At 40.4% G+C, this 25,091-nt stretch overlaps 1 protein-coding gene across 1 annotated transcript in view; it reads right to left on the bottom strand.

The window, feature by feature from the left end:
• The window catches only part of LOC111152138 (beta-1,3-glucuronyltransferase 2), a 78,985-nt gene extending 54,140 nt beyond the window's left edge, over positions 1–24,845 (bottom strand). The window contains exon 1 of the mRNA XM_022510442.1: positions 24,237–24,845. Coding sequence (XP_022366150.1) covers positions 24,237–24,845 — 609 coding nt within the window. The remainder of the gene's footprint in view (positions 1–24,236) is intronic.
• Between the last annotated feature and the right edge of the window lie 246 nt (positions 24,846–25,091).

The raw sequence follows: 25,091 nt of genomic DNA, 5'->3' as shown, positions 1-25,091 counted from the left end.
TCTACACAAGGCCACTTCTTTAAAGATCAGGGAATCTAACTTATATAAAACATAGAAACAGACACAGACCACCAGACAAAATGAGACAGAAGAATAAGTGAAAAATAATGAAAAACTGAAAAAAAGAGAAAATCAGAGTAGAAGGCTAAACTAAACAAAGGTAAGCAAAGTATCTGATAAAGAATTGAAACCAATGGTCATAAAGATACTCATTGAACTCAAGGAAAGTAAATGATCTCAGGGAGAACATCAACAAAGAGAAAATATTAAAAAAAAAAAAAGAACAGTCAGGGCTAAAGAATTCATTGACTGAAACGAAAAACAGAGACAAACAAAAAACAGAGATTAGAGGATGCAGAATGGATCAGTGATCTGGAAGACAGCATAATGGAAAGCAATGAAGCTGAAGAGCAAAAAAATAAAAATTAAAAAAATTAAAATGGACCATGTTAAAGGAATTCACATCAAGTGTAGTAAAATTTGCACTATAAGGATCCCAGAAGGAGAAGGGAGAAGGGGGCGGAAAACTAATTTGAAGAAATAATGGCTGAAAACACCCCTAACCTAGGGAAAGAAACAGATATCCAGGCCCAGAAATCACAGAAACTCTATAATAACATAAATCCAAAAAGGCCCACATTAAGATGCACAAAAATTAAAATGGCAAAAAGTAACGATAAAGAGAGAACTGTAAAGGCAGCAAGAGAAAACTCTTACATACAAGGGAAGCCACACAAGGCCATCAGCTGATTTTTCTGCATCAATTTTGCAGGCCAGAAAGCAGTGAATATATCAGCATGACATATTCAAAGTGCTGAAAGAAAAAAAAAAACCTATATCAAGAATACTCTACCCAGCAAGACTGTTATTCAGAAAGAAGTAGAGATAAAGACCAACCAAACTTAAGGCAGTTCGTCACCTCTAAATTAGCCTTAAAAGAAATGTTGGGAGGAACTGTACAGGTAGAAATAAAGGCCATAATAGAAGAAAAGTATGAAAGGAAAAACTTTCACAGGTAAAACCAAGCAAATAGAAGGAGTAAGTTAATCATTTTTAAAGGCAGTATGGAGGTTAAAACACAAAAGGAGTAAAATCAGCTACATCTACAAAAATTAGTTGAGGGGTACAAAAAATTAAAAGATGTAAAATATGACATCATATACATAAAACATTAAGGGGGGATTAAAAATTTAGTGTTTTTGGAATGTGTTCAAATTTAAAAGACCAGGGCACCTGGGTGGCTCAGTGGGTTAAGCCTCTGCCTTCAGGTCAGGTCATGGTCTCAGGGTCCTGGGATCGAGCCCCGCATCCGGCTCCTTGCTCAGCGGGGAGCCTGCTTCTCCCTCTCCCTCCGTCTGCTTACTTGTAATCTCTATGTCTCTGTCAAATAAGTAAATAAAATCTTAAAAAAAAATTTAAAGGACCATCAATGTAATATACACTGCTATATACAGAAGATGTTATATAAGAGCCCAATGGTAACCATAAATCAAAACCTGTAATAGATACACAAAAAATAAAGAGAAAAGAATCCATGCATCAAATGATTGGGAAGAGAGCAAGAAAATAAGAAAGGATCAGAGACCTACAAAAATAATCAGAAAACAGTTAACAAAACAACAAAATGTGCATACCTATCAATAATTAGTTTAAATATAAATAGACTAAATACTTCAATCAAAAGACACAGGCTGACTGAATAGATTAAAAAACAAACAAACAACAACAAAAACAACAACAAAAACCAAACCAAGATCCATCTATATGCTGCCTACAAGAAACTCATTTTAGACCTAAAGATGCACACGAACTGAAAGTGAAGGGATGGAAAAACATATGTCATGCAAATAGAAATTAAAAAAAAAAAAAAAAAAGCCAAGACAGCAGAATGTATATCAGACTATATGTAGTAAGAGACAAGGAAGGACAACACATAATAATAAAGGGATTAATCAGTAAAATATATCAATTGTAAATATCAATTCACCCAACATAAGAGCACCCAAACATAAAGCAAATATAAGCAAACATAAAGGGAGAAGTGCACAGTAATACAATAGAGCACTTGAACACCCTACTTATATTAATGTATAGATCATTCAGACAGAGGATTAATAAGGAACAAGTGACTAAACAACACAACAGACTGGATGGACTTAACAGATACATACAGAACATTCTATCCAAAAAGCACAGAATACAGAATACACATTCTTTTCAAGTGCATATGTGACGTTCTCCAGGACAGATCACAAATTAGGCCACAAAAAATGTATCAACTTAAAAAGATTAAAATTACATTGAGCAGGGGCGCCTGGATGGCTCAATGGGTTAAAGCCTCTACCTTCGGCTCAGATAGTGATCCTGGGGTCCTGGGATGGAGCCCCACATGGGGGCTCTCTGCTCAGCGGGGAGCCTGCTTCCTCCTCTCTCTCTGCCTGCCTCTCTGCCTACTTGTCATCTCTGTCTGTCAAATAAATAAATAAAAAATCTTTTTAAAAAATCACATTGAGCATTCTCCAATCACAAAAATATGAAATTAGAAATCAATTATAAGGGAAAAAGAACTTGGGAAAAACACAAACACATGGAGGCTAAACAACATGCCACTAAATGAATGGGTCAACAAAAAAACCGAATTGGAAATCAAAGGATACATGGAGACAAGTGAAAACACAGTGGTCAACATCTCTGGGACACAGCAATGCAGTTCTAAGAGAGGTTTATAGTGATATAGTCCTAGCTCAAGAAATAAGAAAATCTCAAAAAAAAAAAAAAAACCCAACGTAAATGTATACTTAAAAGACCTAGACAAAAAAATACTAAACAAAGCCCAAAGTCGGTAGAAGTAAAGAAATAATAAAGATTAGAGCAGAAATAAATGAAATAGAAAAGATCAATGAAGCCAAGAGCTGCTTTTTTTTTAAGATTTTATTTATTTATTTGACAGTAGAGATCACAAGTAGGCAGAGAGGGAAGCAGAGAGAGAGGAGGAAGCAGGCTCCCCGCTGAGCAGAGAGCCTGATGTGGGGATCGATCCCAGGACCCTAAGATCATGACCTGAGCCGAAGGCAGAGGTTTAACCCACTGAGCCACTCAGGCACCCCAAGAGCTGCTTTTTGAAAAGATAAAATTGATAAAACTTTAAACACCAAGAAAAAAAGAGCACGAACTCACATAAGGACAAAATGAGAAAGAAACACCAACAGCACAAAAACACAAAGATTATAAGAGATTATAAAAAATTATATGCCAACAAGTGGATAACCTAGAAGAAACTGATACATTTTTAGAAACATACACTCTCCCAAAACTGACTCAGGAAGAAATAAAAAAATTTGAACAGATTGATTACTAGTAATGAAATTGAACTTGTACTCAAAAGCTCCCAACAAACAAAAGTCAAGGATTAGATGGATTCACAGGTGATTTCTATCAAACATTTAAAGAAAAGTTAATACTTACTCTTCTCAAACTATTCCAAAAAACAGAGGAAGGAAAACTTACCAATTCATTCTATAAGGTCAGAATTGCCCTGAAAACAAAACCAGACAAAGACATTTAAAAAAAAAAAAAAGAAAGAAAAGAAAATATAGGCTAATATTCCCTGATATGAACATAGATGCAAAAATCCTCAACAAAATATTAGCAAGCCAAATTCAACAATATATTAAAAAAAATCATTCACCACAATCAAGTGGGATTTATTCCAGGGATGCAAGCATGGTTCACTATTCATAAATCAGTTGGTGTAATATATCACATTAACAAGAGTAAGGATAAAAAATCATGATCTCATCAATAGACACAGAAAATGCAACTGACAAAATTCAACATCCCTTCCTGATAAGTGGGCTTAGATAATGAAGGACATATAACAAACCCACAGGTAACATAATACTTCATGAGGAAAAACTGAAAGCTTTTCTCTACGAACAGCTAGAAGACAAGGATGTCCAATTTTATTCAACATAATACTGGAAATCCTAGCTGCAGCAATCAGACAAGAAAAAGAAATAAAAGGCATCCTAATTGATAAGGAAGAAGTAAAACTGTCTCTATTTGCAGATGATGTGATACTACCTGTAGGAAACCCAAAAGACGTCACCAAAAAAGTTAGAACTGGTAAATGTATCTAGTGAAGTTGCAAAATATAAGTTTCTCTATACAAAAAGAAATGTGTTGTATTTCTATGCATTAATAATGAAACAGAAGAAAGAGAAGAAGAAATTCCATTTACAAAGGCATCAAAAAGAATAAAATATCTGGGACTATTTTAAACCAAGGAGGTGAAAAACTTACACCCTAAAAACTATAAGATGTAGAAAGAAAATGAAGATGACAAACAAATGTAAAGCTATTCTATGCTCAAGGACAGGAAAAATTAGTATCGTTAAAACATTCATACTACCCAAAGCAATCTGCATATTTAATGCAATCCTTACCAAAATACCAATAGCATTTTTCACAAAAGTAAAATAATCCTAAAATTTGTATGGAAATACAAAAGACCCCCAAACAGCCAAGACAATCTTGAGAAAAAAGAACAAAACTTGAGATTTCACAATCCCCAATTTCAAACTATACTACAAAGCACCAGTAATCAAAGAAGGCTGCTACTACACACACCCATAGCTCAATAGAATAGAGTCCCCAAATAAACCCAAAATTCATTTGGAATCTCAAGGGACCCTGAATAGCCCAAACAATCTTGAAAAAGAACAAAATTGAAGGATCCACACTTCCTGATTTAAACACTTACTATAAAACAACAACAATTAAAACACTGCTACTGTCATTAAGACAGACATGTATACTAATGGAATAGAGAGCCCAGAAATAAACCTTCACATACATAGTCAAATCATTTTTGACAAGTGTGTCCGGATTATTCAATGAGGAAGAGGCAGTCTTTCCAATAAATGGTGCTATAGAAAAAACTAGATATGTACATGCAAAATGAATTTGGATCCCTAACACTATGTACAAAAATTAAATCAAAATAGATCAACAGTAATTACCCAAACATAAGAGCTAAAATTATGCAACTTTAGATGAAAACAGGGAAAAAGAATGAATTTGGTGACAATTTCTTGGCTAGGACCCTAAATGCATAGGCAACAAAAACTATTAAACTTCATCAAAATTTAAAACTTTAGGGGCACCGGGGTGGCTCAGTGGATTAAAGCCTTTGCCTTTGGCTCAGATCATGATCCCAGGGTCCTGGGATCAAGCCCTGCATAGGGCTCTCTGCTCAGCAGGGAGCCCACTTCCCTTCCTCTCTCTCTCTCTGCCTTTCTGCCTACTTGTGATCTGTCAAATTAATAAATAAAATCTTAAAAAAAATTAAAACATTAGGGGATCAAACGACACTATGAACAAAATGAAAAGACAACCCTCAGCATGGGAAAAGATATTTGAAAATCATATATCTGATACAGGATTAATATACATAATATATGAAGAACCCCTAAAACTCAACAAAGAAACAAAAACCAACTGAATTAAAAAATGGGCAAGGGCATGAATAGACATTTCTCCAAAACCTATATACAAATGATCAATAAGCACATGGAAAGATGGTCTACCCGACTAATCAGGAAAACACAAATCAAAACCACAAGGATATACCACTTTCTGTCCATCTGGATGGCTATTATAAAAACGAAACAAAAACAGAAAATAACAAGTACTGGCTATGATGTAGAGCAATTCCAAACCTGTGTATCTTCTGTTGATGGGAATGTGAAATGGTGCCACTGTTATCTAAAATAGTATGCAAGCTCCTCAAAAAATTAAACATTGAAGTATACTATGACCCAGCAGTTCCACTTTCATCATATACACACAGAAGGACTGAAAGGAGAAACTTGAACAGATAGCCATATAACAATGTTCACAGCAGTACTCACAATAGCTCCTTCAAAAAAATAAGGCATGAAATTTTGATATATGCTACAATACAGATGAACTTTGCAGATCTTGTGCTAAGTAAGCCAGACATAAAAGGACAAATATTGTATGATTCTACCTTACATAAAGTATCTAGAATAGTCCAATTCATACGGAAAGTAGATTACAGTTTACCAGGGAGGGGAAAATGGGGAGTTATTATTTAATGGGTACAGAGTTTCAGTCTGGAATGATGTACAAGCTCTGGAGAAGGATGAAGACAGAGGTTGCACAACAAAGTGAATGTTCGTAATGCCATTGAACTGTACACGTTCAGATGGTTAAAATGGTAAATTTTATGGATATTTTCCCCACGATTAAAAAAAAAATACAGAAATATTGAATTTTTGCTTCTCCCCCATTGCCCTTCACATTTGCAAAAAAGATATAATAAGAAACAGAGAATAGGGGTTTACTTTTAAATGTCACTGGATTTACAAGAGCCAACCAAATGAACACCTAGATTTGAAACTGTAGGACAATCAACTGATTTTCAGAGGAAACCCAGGGTTGTTGTAAAAACCTTATTTTTGTGCACAGAAATCACAAGCATCATCAACCCATCTTCTTAACACTCTTCGTTTTTTAAATCCTTAACACCCTTGTTTTAAATCCTTAAACAGTCTGACCTGAAGACTGACAGAACTTCACAACTAAAGAGAGAGAGAAGAGGTCACATCGAAGAAGGTAGGAAGTGCAGAGACACGGTTTAAGGGAGAAATGGATCACGGGCAGTACAAACAGGAGGGAGCTGTGATCCTAGAAAAGGGGGACAGAGGAGCACACAGGGGACTTCTCAGGGAGCTCACTTCCCCAAAGCCATTGGCTTGGAAATTGAGAGAGGCTGAATTTTGTGAATTCTTGCAACCAGTGGGGCTTAAAGTCTGGAGTTTTAAAGGTCAGCCAGCTTGGCCAAGACAAAGCCCATAGGGCATTGCATTGCTCCACGACAGAAGGCAGGCAAACTACCTGGGGGCACATGGTATGGAAACAGCCATCTGAAGAATGCATGGAGCAGAGTGGGGAGATTATTCACTCTCCTCAGAGCGTGTCCCTGAGAGGCAGCATTCATGGAGGTGCCTCTCTGGGAACAAAGGAGCTGGCTGGCACCATTTCCTTCCCCCATCCCTCAGCATAAACACTGAGCCACCTGTGCGCAGCAGCACAGCACAGACACTGGTTGCCTAACTTGCTTACACCAAGCCCCATACCCCAGCATTCTGGTGAACTGCTCTTCTCAGTCAAGTTTGCCTCAGTCCCAGCATGGCAGGCCCCTCCCCAGAAGCCAGCACAAACCCATGCCCACACTGCATCTCCTGACCAGAGAGTCCTGCACAGCCTCAGTCCTTTTGGAAGTGGTGTCAGGTTTCATTTCAAAAGCAGACCAGAGCACACCTACTTAAACTCACCACATTCAGGCCAGGGACCAAACACTGCCCACAGCAGGCAAGGAGAGACAAGGTAAGGACTGGCCTAAAGGAGAGAGGCATAAACAGAACACAACAGTAGAGCACATGCAACACACAATGGAGATACTCTTTCAAGGGACAGGTCCTGGGCACTACATGACCTCTTCAAAAGGCCATTACTTTCAGGAGCAGGAGACATAACTGGCTTTTCTAACACAGAGAAAAAGGCAGAGACTGGACAAAATGCCGAGACAGGGGAATTTATCCCAAATGAAAGAACAAGATAAAGCCGTGGCCAGAGATCTAAGAGAAACAGATATAAGTAACACACCTATGTAGAATTTAAAGCAACAATCATAAGGATATTTAATGGGCTTCAGAAAAGATGACATTAGTGAAACCCTCATTATAGAGATAAAAGATTTAAAAAAGAATCCATCAGAGATGAAGAATGCAATAAATGAGATTGAAGATAGGTTTGAAGCAATGAACAGCAGGCTGAAAGAAACGGAGGAACAAATTAGTGACCCAAAAGACAAAATAATGAAGCTGAACAAAAGAAAGAAAAATCATGCAACATGAGAGTAGACTTAGGAACTCAGTGATTCCAACAAATGTTATAACATCAGTATTGTAGGAGTCCCAAAAGAAGGAGAGAAAGGGGGCAGAAAATTTATTTCAAGAAATAATAGCAGAAAATGTATCTAATCTGGGGAAGGAAAAAGACATGCAAATCCAGGAGGCACAGAGAAGTCCCATCAATACCACCAAGATGTACTGTAATTAAATTTGTAAAATATAGTGATAAAAAAAAATCTTAAAAGCAGGAAGACAAAAAACTTCTTAACTTTCAAGGGAAAACTGATATGGCTAGCTAGAGATTTCTTAACAGAAACTTGGCAAGCCAGAAGAGAGTGGTATGATATATTCAACGTGCTGAATGGGAAAAAATCTGCAGCTAAGAATACTCCATCCAGCAAGGTTATCATTCAGAAAAGAAGGGGAAAACAGTTTCCCAGACAAACAAAAACTATAGAAGTTTGTGACCTAAACTACCCCTACAAGAAATATTAAAGAAGACTCAGTGCAAAAGAGAGACCAAAAGCGACAAAGAAAGGATCAGAGAAAATCTCCAGAAACCACAACAAAATGAGTAATAAAACTGGCAGTAAATACACAGCTATCAATAATTCCTTTAAATGTAAATGGACTAAATGCTCGAATCAAAAGACAAAAAGGGTGTCAGAATGGATTAAAAACAAAAACAAATTAAAAAAATAAGATCTATATGCTCCCTACAAGAGACTCATTTATCATGCAAATAGATATCAAAGGAAAGCCAAGTAGCAATACTTATATTTGATAAACTAGATTTTAAAATAAAAACTGTAAAAAGAAACAAAGAAGGGCATTACATAATCATAAAATGTACAATCCAACAAGAAGATATAATTATTATAAATATATATGCTCCCAACATGGGAACACCTAAATATATAAAACAATTAACAGCAAACATAAAGGAACTAACTGATAACATATGAATAGTAAGGGACTTTAACACCTCACTTAAATCAATGGGCAGATTATCTACACAGAAAATCAATAAGGATACAATGGCTTTGAATGACACACTGGACCAAACGGATTTAACAGATACAGTCAGAACATCCACCCTAAAACAGCAGAATACATGTTCTTTTCAAGCGCACATGGAACATTCTGCAGAATAGATCACATATTAGGTCACAAATCAGGCCTCAACAAATACAAAGACTGAAATCATACCATGTACCTTTTCTGACCACAATCCTATGAAAGTAGAAATCAACCACAAGAAAAAAATTGGAAAGACTACAAATACATGGAGGGGAAACATGCTACTTAACAATGAATGACTCAACCAGGAAATCAAAGAAGAAATTAAAAAATATGTGGGAACAAAGGAAAATGAAAACATAACGGCCCAATACCTTTGGGATGCAACAAAGTCCTGAGAGGGAAGTATATAGCAATAAAGGCCTACCTCAAGAAAAAGAAAAATCTCAAACATAAACTCACAGTTAAAGGAGCTCGAAAAAGAACAAATAAAGCCTAAAGCCAGCAGAAAGAAGAAAATAAGATTAAAACAGAAATAAGTGATATAGATACTAAAAATAATAAAACAGATCAATGGAACCCGTAGCTGGTTCTCTGAAAAAAGTAATAAAATTGATAAACCTCCAGATGCACTTATCAAAAAGAGAAAAAATAAAGTTAAATAAAATCACAAATGAAAGAGGAGAAATAACACCACAGAAATACAAATATGAGAAGATTATGAAAAACTATGTCAACAAACTGGACAACCCGGAAGAAATGGCTAAATTCCTAGAAGCATATAACCTATCAAAACTGAAACAGGAAGAGAGAAGATTTGAACAGACCAACAACCAGCAAAGCAATTCTATCAGTAACTTAAAAACTCCCAACAAACAAAAGTCCAGGGTCAGAAGGTTTCACAGGTGATTTCTACAAAACATTTAAAGAAGAGTTAATACCTATTTTTCTCAAACTCTTTCAAAAAACCAAAAAGGAAGCAAAACTTCCAAATCCATCCTATGAAACCAGCATTACCCTAATACCAAAACCAGATAAAGATTCTACTAAAAAAGAGAACTACAGGCCAATATCCCTGATGAACATGGATGTAAAAATTCTCAATAAAATACCAGCAAACCAAATCCAGCAATGCATTACAAAAATCATTTACCAGGATCAACTGGGATTTATTCCTGGGTTGCAAGTTGTGGTTCAACACTCGCAAATTGATCAATGTGATACACCACATTAATAAAAAAAAATGGTAAGAATCATATGTTCCTTTCATTAGATGCTGAAAAAGCATTTGACAAAGTAATACCTTCATTCATGATAAGAAACCCTCAACAAAGTAGGTTAGACAGAACGTGATTTCAACATAGTAAAGGCCATATATGAAAAACCTACAGCCAATATTATCCTCAATGGGAAAAAACTGACAGCTTTTCCTCTATGGTCAGGAATAAGACAGGGATGTCCACTCTCCCCACTGATATTTAACATGGTAGTGAAAGTTCAAGCTACAGCAATCAGACAACACAAAGGAATAAAAAGCATCCAAATCAGCAAGGAAGAGCTTAAACTTTCACTATTTGCAGACAACATGATACTCTCTGTAGAAGACTCAAAAGACTCCACCAAAAAATCACTAGAACTGATACATGCAGTAAAGTCAGAGGATACAAAAATCAATATGCAGAAATCTGTTGCATTTCTATACACCCATATTGAAGCAGCAGAAAGAGAAATTAAGGAATTAATCCCATTTACAATTGCACCAATAATTATAAGATACCTAGGAATAAACCTAACCAAAGAGGTGGAAGACCAATACTCTGAAAACTTTAAAACAGCGATGAAAGAAAAAGAGAGAACATTAAAAAATGGAAAGACTGGGGCGCCTGGGTGGCTCAGTGGGTTAAAGCCTCTGCCTTCGGCTCGGGTCATGATCCCAGGGTCCTGGGATCGAGCCCTGCATCGGGCTCTCTGCTCAGCGGGGAGCCTGCTTCCCTCTCTCTCTCTGCCTGCCTCTCTGCCTGCTTGTGATCTCTGTCTGTCAAATAAATAAATAAAATCTTTTAAAAAAAAAATGGAAAGACATTCTGTCCTCATGGATTGGTAGAACAATTATTACAATGTCTATACTACAGAAAGCAATCTACACATTTAGTGCAATCCCTATCAAAATACCAACAGAGCTAGAACAAATAATCCTAAAATTTGAATGGAAACCCAAAAGACTCCAAATAGCCAAAACAAGTTTGAAAAAGAAAGGCAAATCTGGAGGCATCATAATTCTGGACTTCAAGTTCTATTACAAAGTTACAGTGATCAAGACCGTATGTATGGTGATGGCACAAAAACAGACAACGGAACAGAATAGAAAACTCAGAAAACCCACAACGATATGGTCAATTAATCTTTGACAAAGCAAGAATGAATATCCAATGGGGAAAAAGACAGTCCCTTCAACAAACAGTGTTGGGAAAACTGGGCAGCAATATGCAAAAGAATGAAACTGGACCACTTTCTTACACCAAACACAAAAATAAATTAAAAATGGATGGATGAAAGAAAGTAATGTGAGACCTGAAACCACAAAAATCCTAGAAAAGAACACAGGCAGTAACTTCTTAGACATTGGCCATAACAACTTCTTTCTAGATTGGTCTCCTGAGGCAAGAGAAACGAAAGCAAAAATAAACTACTGCAATTATATCAAAATAAAAAGCCTCTGCATAGTGAAGGAAATAATCAACAAAACTAAAAGGCAACCTATGGAATGGGACAAGATATTTGCAAATTATATATCTGATAAGGGGTTAATATCCAAGATAAAGAATCTCTAAAACTCAATACCCAAAAAAATGACTAATCCAATTAAAAATGGGCAGAAGACATGGATAGTTAAATTTTTCCAAAGAAGACATACTGATGGCCAACAGACACATGAGAAGATGTTCGTCATGATTGGTCATCAGGGAAGTACAGGTCAAAACTACAATGAGACACCACCTCACACACCTGTCAGCATGGCTAAAATCAACAACACAGGAAACAACAGATGCTGGCAAGGATTCAGAGAAAGGGGAACCCTCTTACACTGTTGGTGGGAATGTTAACTGAAGCAGCCACCCTGGAAAACAGTACAGATGGTCCTCAAAAAGTTAAAAATAGAACTACCCTATAACCCAGCAAATTCACTACTGGGTATTTATACAAGGAATACGAAAATACTCATTCAAAGAGATACACGCACCCCAATCTTTATAGCAGCATTACTTACGTTAGCCTAATTATGGAAACAACCCAAGTGTCCACTGACTGATGAACAGATAAATAAGATGTGGTATATGCATGCAATGGAATATTAGTCAGCCATAAAAATGAAATCTTGCCATTTGCAATGATGGATGGAGCTAGAGGATAATACTAAGTGAAAACAGAGAAAGACAAATACCATATGATTTCACTAATACACAGAACTGAAGAAACAAAAGAAATGAGGAAAGGGGAAAAAACAGAGAAGCAAACTGAGAAAACAGTTTCCTTACAAGAGAGACCAAACTGATGGTTACCAGCGGGGCTGTGGGTAGGGGGATGGGTGAAACAGGTGATGGGGATTAAGGAGGGCTCTGTTGCGATGAGCACCAGGTGATGTATGGGAGTGTGGAATCACTATGTCGTACCCCTGAAACTAATATTACACTGTATGTCAACTAACTGGAATTTAAAGAAAAACTTTGAACAAATCCTTAAAGAGGAAAACAAGAACATAAAAGTAAAAAATCACAGAGCTTATCCTTTCAGTATGTCTAGCAGGAATGAAAGGTAATAGGTAAATAGTTAAATAGAACCATTCAAGAAAAATGAAAACAATTAATAGGACTTGAGGCCCAAATACCAGCTCCAATGACTGTGCATAATAGAACTTTTCTGCAAGGCAAGGCTGCAGCACCCCCAACAGAAAAGACTCCCTGGGGAGGTCTCTAGCACTTTTGCCAGTGTGAACAGATGTAGCTGAAGAACTTTCCAAAGTTATAAAAATATCCCCAAACTGTCATTTGACCTTTAAAATTGACACTGGCATTTCAATCCTGCAATGCCAAGTTTATTTAGATGATAAACAACACATCCACACATGGATCATACTTAAATTCCCATTCCCATCAGCTGACAGCAGCATCTTGAGGCCACAGAGACTGTCAGGGTCGCTACAGTCATGGTGGCTCAGGGTTTTCTGACATTCTGCCTTTTGGAACATTTCCACCGCTCCTGTGGCCACCAACTTCTGAGAGAAGCTTATGCCCGAATGGTTAGGGAAGTTGCCCTATTTGCCCACTCTCCAGGTACTTCAGCTCACTTAAATCTCACAACAACTACCTACAGTTGTATCAGGCCCTGTAAGGCAACTGAGTATTAGGACTTTCCCTCATTTGTAAGATAGGCTGCATAGCTTGTGCCTCAGAGATACCATGAAAATTGAATAGCAGCGTACACACCCAAACACTCAGGAAGGGCCGAGCACACAGCAAGCCATCAGAAAACAGGAGTTCGGTTCCTCTGAGGCCATGAGGGAGGAACACACGTTCTCCACCTCCTAACTTAGTGCTCTTTCTACCAAAACTGCAGTTTTCGGACTTGGGGAGCATGGTCCCTGAATGAAGGGAAGAAATTCCCAGAACCTCAGCATTCTTACCTGCTTTCCTAAAACTCAGTTCTTGGGGAGAGGGGGAGGTTCTTCTTCCCTCTGCTCCTCTCCCGCTGCACAGAAAAGGGCCAACTTCTCACTCATCCTGAATCACAGTACATGTACTGTCTCAACATGGTCAAATCTCTAGGGCACTAAACAAAGGTAATTAGAAACATTGTTGTCTTTATTAAGAAAGTTAATGTCTTTAATGAATGGGTAATAAATCCCTTGGGAAGATGAAAGGTTTCTAATTATTTGCTTTCAACAAAATTGAAGGAGACCTAATGTCATCAGTAGATCATTAAATTTTCTTTTTTTGCTGAGAGATCACCATATGGTTTTTGGCTTAGAGCTTGAGAGTTCAAAAAACGGAAGAACACCACTACAAGAAAATGCTTTCCATCTTATTTACCTCTTTATGTAGACAAGTTTGACCTAATGAAAACAGAATTATGTTAAATCCTATCTCTTTCTAGCAATCAGTAATATTCATCAGTGAAGAGATAGCAACAATAAAATGCTCCATCCATATCATTAAGAATCCAATTTCCAATAAATGTAGCTTTTATGCTTAAGAGGTAATTATCCAAGTTGGCAACATTTATGGGCTTTTTACTTCAAGTGAGTAACAATTTTACAAAAATGATATGTACTCATATGCATGGCATTTATGTTGTTTTGATTCCTTGTTTACTGCTACTAATCGTAGTGTTAACTCAATCTTAAAGAATTTTTAAGACCATAGTTTATAGCCATAGGAATTTTTTAAAAACTGAAATTCTATCTATAATCGTTTTTGTTACCGTAGCTATGTGTGACTAGAGGATCAATAAAGGACCTTGAACCTTAAAATATTGTGCTGAGATAAAATTCTGAGGGAGAATGGAAATAGAAAAAGGAACAATATAAAATTTCCAGATGTTACTGGAAACCATACTATTCAAAAGATGTTGAGTATAAAACTGTTCTAATTTTTATAACATCCGCTGTATGTAGTTTTCATTAATAAATGTCAGTACTTATAATTCAATAAAACTTACGTGCTTTGCAACCATTTTAAGTGATTTTTAAAATTTAGACATCAATTTGTAAACATCCTAGAGAGTGTACAATTTTACTAAATTCTTTTAGGAGTTAGGTGAGGATCATCCCACCAGACCACTAGGTGTGACGATTCTTGTGAGAGCGCGACCTGGAACGTGCAGGGTCTACGAAGAATGAACAGGGACAGTACTCACAGCATTTGCAGGCAAGGAAGCAACGAGGGGACTTGTGGGTAAACACACACACACACACACACACACACACACACACACACACACACACCACTCCAACTGTTACATTCCCCATTCTGGCAGGAAACAAGTTTCAAAAGCTTTGTGAGCTTTTACTTACGAAAATGTAAGCAATGTTTGCAAAAAGAGAAAACAAGCTCAGGGTAGACTTCTCAATAATTGCTGGTCAGCTGAAGGCCAGCTCAGTGTCCCAGTTGAGGCTGGAGAGGATTGGGCACAAGGTGAGGTGGTCAGAAGGGATCCTCTCTGCCTTCTGCAATAGGTACTGGAAAGAGGAATTCTCCTGACCTTCCCAGGCCTAGCAAATGACCTTAAAAACCAAGCTATTGCTTGTAATCTCCTGCTTTAAAAATAGATTGTCTTCTTCCCTTGTAATTTGCCATCTCCTTTGTAACATACTATCTCTGATTCATTCATTCATGCCAGCGACAATCTATCCTGTTAACAGGCTTGGGGTCCAAGCTAGGCCTTAGGACTGCCAAGGAGCTAAAAATCACACCTTGGACCTGCTCTGAGCTACCTGCAGGCCAACTTCCTAGCTTTCACACACACAGGACCTCTTAACCCACAGGAGAATTGGCCTTCCGCTTCCTCTCAACCTAAAATGTCCTTTAAGATGCTTTTTATTCTCTTGCATCCTCCTAGGACTCTTTGTATCAAGCCCCGTTTAACTCTTGTTCCTCTAATCATTGTGGTAACACCCAGTGGTGTAGCCGAGACGCCCGATTTATGTAGTCCCACTTGGGTACAGACTAATTGGGGAAAGTCAGGCACCTGCACCTCCTCCTCGTCCCCAGAAGCACAGTCCAGATCGCAGAAACCAAGTATTTGGAGACATCTAACCAACGAAACAGTGCAGTAGCTGTTTGATATACCTCTCAACGGGGGCAGTCACCCACACAGGAGAACAAGGGAAAAAGAACTAATATTTATAACTTGCCAATAGGTCAGTTCTTAAACAGCCGTCCTATGAGGAGGGCAGCTTTTGCCAAAATCATGCAACCACTGAGTGGTAAAGCCGGATTTGCACCCGGGGCTCTTTAACTCCTTTAACTCCTACCTACCTGAGTTGCCCACCAGCCTCTGGAGTGTGAAGAGAATATTCACGGGCTTTATCTCTCTCTCCTTTTTAGCATGAAAGCTCTTAGAGTCAGCACAGAGGCCACATTTATCTTTAAGTTACTATTTAAGGGGCGCCTGGGTGGCTCAGTCAATTGAACCGCAGCCTTCAGCTCAGGTCAGGATCCCAGGGTCCTGGGATGGAGCCCTGTCTCTCAGATCCCTGCTCAGCAGGGAGCCTGCTTCTCCCTCTCCTGCTCCCCATGCTTATGCTGGCTCACTCGCTCTCTTCCTCTGTCAAATAAATAAACAAAAATCTTTAAAAATAAATAAATAAATAAATAGTGAAAGGTCAAAGACTTGCCTGGTGGGTGATCTGAAAACCAGATGGGAACAAATGAAAGCATGCTCCATACACTGCTATGCACAGACTTTTCAAAGCCACAGGTTTACACAAAAAATGAAGACTTTTTTCTTTATAGGACAGGCTTGGGGAGAGATGCTAACTCTTCTCCCAGAACTAAGTGTCTCACTTGGCATGAAGGAGATGGGGACGCGGCTGCCTACTCCTCCATCCCATCCCCTGTTGTCAAGGATATCTTCCTGTTCTCTGGATATTCACACACCCTCTTTGCTCAGGTGAACTATGGCTCTGTCCACTGGGAGGGCTCTTGCCCCCTGCCCTGTGACCCACTAGGTGCCATCAGCCTTTAGGTCTCAGCTCAAATGTCACTTCCTCTATAATCACTCCACACTACAACCCCATTAGCTGTCTCTGCTCTATGCTCCCAGGCATCTGCATTTCCCTCAACAGGCACCGATCCTAGCATTAGTATTTAGTCCAGACATTTGATCTGTGAGGACTGGGATGCACCCTCTCTGCTCACAGCTGTATTACTCTCTGCCTTGACAAAGCATAGTGCCTAGCACCCAGTAGATGCTCAATGAACATTTAAGTGGAGAGAAAGCATTCTAATTATATTCAAATATCTTCTCAATGTCGTAATGTTTAAGCTCAAGTAGGTGGAAGGAATCTTGCAGAGCCATACACTATTACTGCTAAGATACAATTATTTTAGATAACTGAAATCTCAGTTAAGGGAGAATGTTCAGCATTTAGCAAATTCAGCTTTCATGAAAGAGATGAAAATGCAATTTATAGATACCTGCCTTTCAGATGGAAGGAATGACTGTTAGTTTCTGCACGTAACATACTTTACTATTTATTTATTTTAAAAGATTTTAGTTATTTATCAGAGAGAGAGCAACAGCAGGGGAGTGACAGGCAGAGGCAGAAGCAGTCTTCCTGCTAAGCAGGGAGCCGGATGTGGGACTTGATCCCAGAACCCCAGGGATCATGACCTGAGCCGAAGGCAGATGTTTAACGCACTGAGCCACCTGGCATCCCCATACTGTACTATTTAAAGTTCTCTTTTCCCTGCTGGAGACTGGGGGGGAAAAAACAACTCTTTTAAGTTTTCAATTATTTTAAAGAAAAGACCAAATAATCTGACTTGCGGTAGAGAACCTGATTGATCACCGCCCCCAGCATAGACATCTGCAGGGTTTTCCCAACATGCAGAAAGACTCAACCAATAATTTATTCATTTTGTTTTTAATGCAGGGAAATTCCTAATCCCCCCCGCCCCAAATAACTGACAAGACACTTAAGCCTTCTACCAACAAGTAACCAGTCTTGTGAACCTGACGGTGTGGGCCATCACTGGCCAGCATGAGCAGCACACTAGCGGAAGCTTCCTGCAGGTGTACCTTTGGCTCGGGGAGGAGCTGCCTCAGCCTGGGGGAGAGCGCAGCCAGCAGCTGTCCTATCCTGCATGAGCTCAGCTCAGACTGACTCGGGCCCCCAGCTCCTCCCACGTGAAGTACTGTCCCTGACCCCCATTCTACTCCAGTACTTACTCGCCCATTCAGTTCTGCCTGTCCTGAAAACAAGTGTGCTCAGAAGCTATAGTTGCTGAGGTGTATATATCGAGTGAGGGAAAAATTAATTTTAATGCTTTGTCTTCTTATAGAAATGATCCTTTTTCACAATAGTTTTGAAAACCACTACATATGTGTGTGTGTGTGTGTGTGTATAAAAGGCTACAGTTTATATACTAACTTAGCAGTTTTCACCTGACTGGAAAAAAACAAGACAAAAATCCAGTGGGCTATAAATAAGATAATGTGAGATGAAATAAAATGTTCGTAAGATCAAAGGATATTAGGAGGGGAAAAGGTCAAAAAGGGAACTGGAAGTTGATACATCATACATCCAAGAGGACAAGACCTGAGTTTAAGTGTGGCAGGAGACAGCAACAATGTTAGAATACTCCTGCAGAGGGGCACCTGGGTGTGGCTCAGTTGGTTAAGCATCTGACTGTCGGTTTCTGCTCAGGTCATGATCTCAGGATTGTGAGATAAAACCTTGCCTTGGGCTCTGTGCTCAGCGGAGAGTCTGCTTGAGATTCTCTCCCTCTGCCCCTTCCTCTGCTCTCACTCTCCCTCTCTCTAAAATAAATCTTAAAAAAATAAATACTCCTATTGATCAAATGCTTTACTCACCACAATGACATATCTCCATCTGACTGCACATGTTAAATGAGATAAGCCTCAGAAAGGTTAAAAAAAAAAAAAAAAACAGGCTCCAGGGGCACCTGGGTGTGCCTGACTCATGGTTTCCATTTAGGTGGTGATCTCCTCGTCATGACATGGAGTCCTGTGCTGGGCTCCATGCTCTCTTCCCCCCTGCTCCTCCCATCTTCCCCAGAATAAATACATCTTAAAAAAAAAAAAAAAAAAAAAAAAGTGCAGGCTATAGAACCAGAGGACCTGGACTCTAAATTCTGTCTCTGAACCTGTTCAGAGTTAATGACTTGCATGACCTGTTCAAGTTAATTCTAGGCATTTCTACTCAGCTATGAAATAGGGATGCCAATTCTACTAGAGTAAATGACTATATTGGGTTCCTGCTGCACTTGTAAAAATCTCCGTGCTCACCGAAGTACTATGCTCAGACCTAAATATCAGCAGTAGGATGAAAGAGCAGGAACATACCAGTACCTATCTCAGGGGCTGTTGTGAGGAACAAAGAAGTTCAAACACTAAGAGTCGTTCCTGGCCCATAGTGAAGTGATCAACTGATGTCAACTACATTCTGCTTGTATCCATGGTAAAGAGTATTTTATTTCATTTTTTAAAGATTTTATTTATTTGTCAGCGAGAGAGAGAGAGTGCACAAGCAGGGGGAGCAGCAGGCAGAGGGAGAAGCAGGCTCCCTGCTCAATGGGGAGTCTGACACAGGACTCGATCCCAGGACCCTAAGATCGTGACCTGAGCTGAAGGCAGACACTTAGCTGACTGAGCCATGTAGGCATCCCAGTAAAGAGTATTTTAACATTTATTTCAAATTATGCACAAGAACTATCAGGAACGAAAAATGGATTACCTTCATTTATTGCTGTGAATTGGAAATCTGTTCTAAACCTACCTACTTACTTACTTACCTGCCTACCTACGGACTGGGGTAACAATTTTATTTGTGTTTTGGAGGGAGCACTTGAGATCCATGCAAAACCTAAATATCATGCTTCAACAGCATTGCAAATCAAGTATATAATGTGTTAACTATATAGACTGAGTAAATATTTCCTCAGACTTCAAAATGTTTGAATAGACATATCTGAACATTATTGAATTCTGTACCAAAAAAAAAAAAAGCACTACTTGAATACCACCTGGAATAGTTAATGAATAAGACGATTGACTTTGGTTCTTCTATTTTGCTTTTGTAGCATGCTTTAAAAGCAGTTACTATTCCATTACTGTTCACACAAGAGAAAATTTACCAGCTTGTAATTTAGAGGCAAGTGGAGTAGACAGAAGAAAATGGAGTCACCCACTATAGTTTCTAAGAAGCAGGAGACAACAGTCTAAATGTTTAAAAGAGACACGTTCATTGCACTAAACAATAATCCGGGCATGTCTTTATGGCTATTCATGAGAAAGAATAATCAGTGAAAAGTAGATTGGAGGACAAAGAATGATGGAAAAAGACAACAAGAAGAGGCAGAAGAGAGAATGTCTTTTAAACCCAAATTGTTATATCTGGTCCATTAAAATATCAAAATCCAAATGAAAGCTGGTCTTCACAGAAAACTCAAAAATCAACCCTAACTCAAGTACTATACAGCCAGGGCTGAATACAGAAAATCTTTAGATTTAACACTGACAAAGAAAATTGGCTGCAGTTTTATACACACACTTTTAGAAAATTCTCACGTTTCATCAGCCCTACAATGCGATTATTAATACGGTTTTAGATGGGGAGAAATAAAACACAAAGGGCACATTTCAGGTAAAACAGTCATTTTAGGCTACACCTAAGAGATTCTTCTGGATTTCTTCACTTTGGAAAAGATTATTAGCCCACATTAAGTAACTGTATCAAAGGTAAAAGTAAAGATAGATCTCTGGTCTCCTTTCCGGAAACAGGCAGAATTTACTACTTGGGGGAAAGTGCCAAACACTGCAAATTTGAAAATCCTTTGGATTGTGGCTCCAATAAGCTGCATATAAAGAGGGGAGCATACTGATGCTTTAGGAAAGGAATGAGACAGAAAATTAAGCCTCAACTCCTCCACCTGCCCAGCTCACGAATAGCTTAACTGCACCCAACAGAAAAATCGAAACAAAGGGCCTCTTTAGTTCACTGCTTGCCAGAAAGGCATCTTCAAGACACCTTCTCATTAACTGAGCCCTTTCACGTCCCCTCTTAAATGTCTCACAGTTGGCCTATCTTCCAGTCTTCGCTCATGAAATTTAAAGTTAAATTTTTAAAAGTTTTTTCTTGTTGCTGGGAAAGGACTGTTTTTTTAACCTTTTGATTCAATTGATTGCCAAAGGTGAAAGCAACTTCACCTGAAAAGCACCAGCTTTAAACTCAGCAAACACTGGAAGGTTTTCTAGCAGAGAACAGAAGTCTCATCAATAGTGTTATTGAAAATAGGACTAGATAGAGTGCCACATTTATCTGCAGTTGTGGCTTGTATTAAATTAGCTTAAATCCTTCACAAATAAGCTTTTCCGGAGGGTTAGACAGATGAGGTGCTCTGGCAGGTAGGATTACCTATGGTCTGCAGAGTACAACCCCATCCGGCCCCCAGGAAGAGCAGAAAGACCTGCTGGGATACTGCAAACCTGAAAAGCTCTGTCCATCTCCTGCCGTTGAGAGCCCAGTTTCTGTGGCTACCACTCCCCCTGAGATTCATTTGCAAGTGCCTTTGGCCATTAGGTAGCACTTCTTTCCTGGCAGCATAGCTCAGTTGAGAATGGAAGCTGAAAATCAGTTAGCTGTATGGAAGAAGAAAGCAGCTCTCCAGTTACCAGGGAGGAATAATTGAACACAGATTGCCTGTTGCGCCTTTAATTTAATTTGGAGACCTTTCATCTTTTAGTTTCCTTCATTTGCAGCCAATGCTTAGAGAGCTAATTTGTACCTGGTTCATTTTCCTCCTTTTATCTTATCTACATTAACATCAACCATGGAAATGAGAAGCACTATGAATAAAAGATGAAGCCTGACTTGGGACATTCTCTCCTTAAGTACCATGAATTACTTAAAAACTAATTTGTGTGGATGCACAATATAGAGGACTGAGATCTACATGCCTCACCCCTACAGCATCTTTTATCAGCATCTTCCCTTCCCCCAAGGGGTTGCAGTTTTTAGATGTTTTATCTAGTCCTACTGGTTCTCCAAGAGAACAATGTCTAGACTATAATCCACAAGGAATCATTAATCTTCGAACGGGTATAAGGCAGGCTATCCCATTACTGCACAAATCCAAGGATGCATAAATCCCACTAACCTGACTTTTTAGAGAGCTCAATATCACTTGCCTTACAAGGAGAAGAATGCATTGCAAAAAGGAAAGCTGAATGTATCAACATATATGCATGGTGAACAGATGCCCACTCTGTCCAAAAACACTGTGTGTGGGAGAGGATGAGAGGGGGTAGAGAAAGGGACTGGTCTTGAAATGACTGTCTGGGAGTGGCCTCTGGGAGCTATAGAATTTCAATTCCAAGTGTATCATGGGTATGGCGTTTTTTAAACAGTCCTTCTATTGTATATTTTGTACCACTTGGCACCTCTCCATTAAAAAAGAGTTGCACATGCTCTTAAAATAAGTTTGATTTTTTTCATTACTTCCAACTATACAAAATGTTAGTGTCTTGTAAGTTTTGCCTGTTTTTCCCTTTATAGTTTCCTCTGGGCCACTATTATTTTTTCTCTTCACCCTCTCCTCCTCTATATTCTTTCCTTTTTTCCAATGGACTAATGAAAAAAAATCTAGTGTTTTTTTCTCTTGCTGCTTTAATATCCCTCCGCAACAAGCCTTCCTTTCAGTTTGGGAAGCATCAAAGGAAGACTGTGCTCAATTGTTTCACTGCTTGTAATGCCAGCTCTTCCAGTCATCTAACCCCTTACACCAAATGGGCTAGAACTGGAGAGAAACTGAAAAGTCACTCCCCCTTCACAGCCCATCCCCCTAAAAAGTTGACTGGTGATGATGTGCATTACGTATACAAGACTACACATTCTTACAGGTAAGGCAACATCTTAAAAAAAAATAAAAAAGAAAAGAAAAAAAAGAAAAGAAAAGAAAAAGACTTTGGAGTTTAAAGTTATGGTGTATTGAAATGTAAAGGTCTTTGCTTCAGAATACAAACCACCGTATCTTTTGAGGAAAGAATATGTAAGCAGGATCAAAATTAAAGCCCAACTTTAAAAAATCAGATTATAGCTCTAATCTTATTTATAATAAAGACTACCCCTTACAATGTCAAACTTAGCTATTTCTTCTGAAGGAACATGGAAAGAAAGCCCTACACTGCAAAAATTTGGAGAAGAAAAGATGGAAAGCAATTACTGGTCCTTTTATTCATGAAGGAGAGGATGAATAGAAACTTAGGTGGCAACAGCCCTTAAAAAAATGATTCTCAAAAGCCACATATGCAGAAAAATTAAACTGAAAGGGTACAAAGTCACTTTGTCCTGAGGTTAAGAAAGCCAAACAAATATTAGGATGAAGTTGTGGGGTGTTTATGTTTACTAGACAGATTGTCCGGTTTACTTTGCATGGTGGGGGGTGTGATGGAGTCTCAGAAGCAGGTCAGGGAATTTGGGGTAGAGGAAAGCAACAGTTCCACCAAGTGTCAAAGAATCCAAGTTTTTGTTTTCTCCCAGGTATTCTTGTGTGTAAGGAAGAAAAGTGAAAACCATGCAATCTGGACTCATTCACAGAACATACACAGACTGCAAAATACCAGCCTCAAGCAGTAACACCTGTCCTAAACTCCTGCGGGCTCTGTACACGACTGGCCTCAGAGGGAAAAGAGCCATTTCGGCAGCAGGGGACTGCGCTGCACCCAGGACCTCACAAGGAGCACCGGGATGCAATGGGCAGGTGCGAGAGTGGCCTGGCTAACTGGCCAGAGGGAGGCCTTAGAGAAAGATTGAGAAGAAGAATGGGGCTGTCCGCCTGATAATTTGGGCTGCGGAAAGACATAACCACAGGGCAGAAGAGTCTCAACTCATTTACCAGAGGTTTTCCTCGAAAAAGAGGCAATCTCCAGAATCAGAAAGGGCTTTTGTGGCGTGCAAGAAGAGACAGAGGCAGGGCTCACATACACCCCGGAGAAGTCAGTTTCCACTAATAACCATTTCCGTGCCAGCAGACTGTAAGAGAAGTTTGTCTCCGGGCTGATTTTTAGTCACCATCTCCACCTTCCTCCCTGTTATGGTTCTAGACTCGGAAGTACACCAAGACCGCCTGCAATGAGCTGGCTCCCAGCGACACCTGTTCCTGACAGCGTGCCTCCCCCAGAGGCTCTCGCTGCCATCCCGGCTGCGTCCTTCTCCAATGCTGCTGCAAAAACCCTCGCGCCTCACCTGTGCTACTCGCTTGGCTTAATCTCAGGACCAGGGGGACTGCGAAGCCCCTGGCCACACTCCCTCTCCCGAGCCACAGCGGTCCTCTCGTCCACTCTCCACCCCCATGGCCCGCGTAAACACACCAGGGCACCTGGAGGCTGCAGGCCGCCCGCGAGGAGCACTCCACCTGCAGTCCCGAATGGGAGTACAGAGAAGTGAGAACTCCCAAGTGCAGTCGCAGCCCGGCCGGCCCCGAGGCCCCACCTGCGTACCCCCAACCCCCCAAGCTGGGGCGGGCCGGCCGCTACCTCCTGAAACAGCTCCAGACTGTAGGTGTTGTCGTCGTCGGCGAAGAAGAGCACTCCGGGCTGCGCGCGCTGGTGCTGGTGCCTCTGGCGCAACCAGGCGAGACCGGCGTTCCGCTGCTCCGTGGCGCGCGGCAGTCCGGGCCTCTTGTAGCGCCGCGGTGTGGGCACGTGCAGGTGAGTGCTGGGCAGTCCGGCCCGCGCCAGGAAGCGGCTCACCAGCTCGCTGCGCGCCACCGCGTCCTCCACCAGGATCCAGTGCAGCTGCGCCACCTGGCGGAAAGTGTTGGCCAGGCGGGTCAGCTCGGCTTTCTGCACCGGGCGGCTGTAGGTGGGCGTGATGGCATAGATGGTGGGCAGAGGCGGTTCGGGCCGCGGCCGCGGCTGTGGCCGCGAGTCGTTCCGCTTCTCCCAGCCGCGCCGGTGGCCGCTGTCCGGGCCGCCCCTGCGGAGCGGGAGTCGGGCGCCCCCGCGGCCCACCACGTAGGGAGAAAAGTAGGGGCGCGGGGTGAGCGGGGGCGCGGGCCTGCGCGTGTCCACGTCGAGCATAATGATGACGATTAGGATCCAGGGCAGGAGGATGAAGAAGCGGCTGAACAGCACGGACTTCATGGTGCGCTCTTCCTTGGCCTCTCAGACGCCCCTAAGAGGGGCGAAATGGAGGACCCCAGCGCGCGATTTGGACGGCGGCGGCGCCCGCACTCAGGAAGCCGCGGCAGGCGCGTTCTACATGGGGTCGGAGGAGGCTGCGGGGGCCGGGAGCCGCGAGGCTCAGCCCCTTGGCGTGGGAAATCGGCGCAGGTGCCGAGAAGCTAGGGCTACAGGGAGCGCAGGCGGGCAGGCGCTGTCCCCCCACTC

Source organism: Enhydra lutris, unplaced genomic scaffold (genome assembly GCF_002288905.1).
Source record: "Enhydra lutris kenyoni isolate GAN:26980312 unplaced genomic scaffold, ASM228890v2 scaffoldscaffold28, whole genome shotgun sequence".
Taxonomy (NCBI): Eukaryota; Metazoa; Chordata; class Mammalia; order Carnivora; family Mustelidae; genus Enhydra; species Enhydra lutris.
Note: the sequence above shows the minus strand (reverse complement) of the source record. Positions and strands in the feature narration are given on the sequence as shown.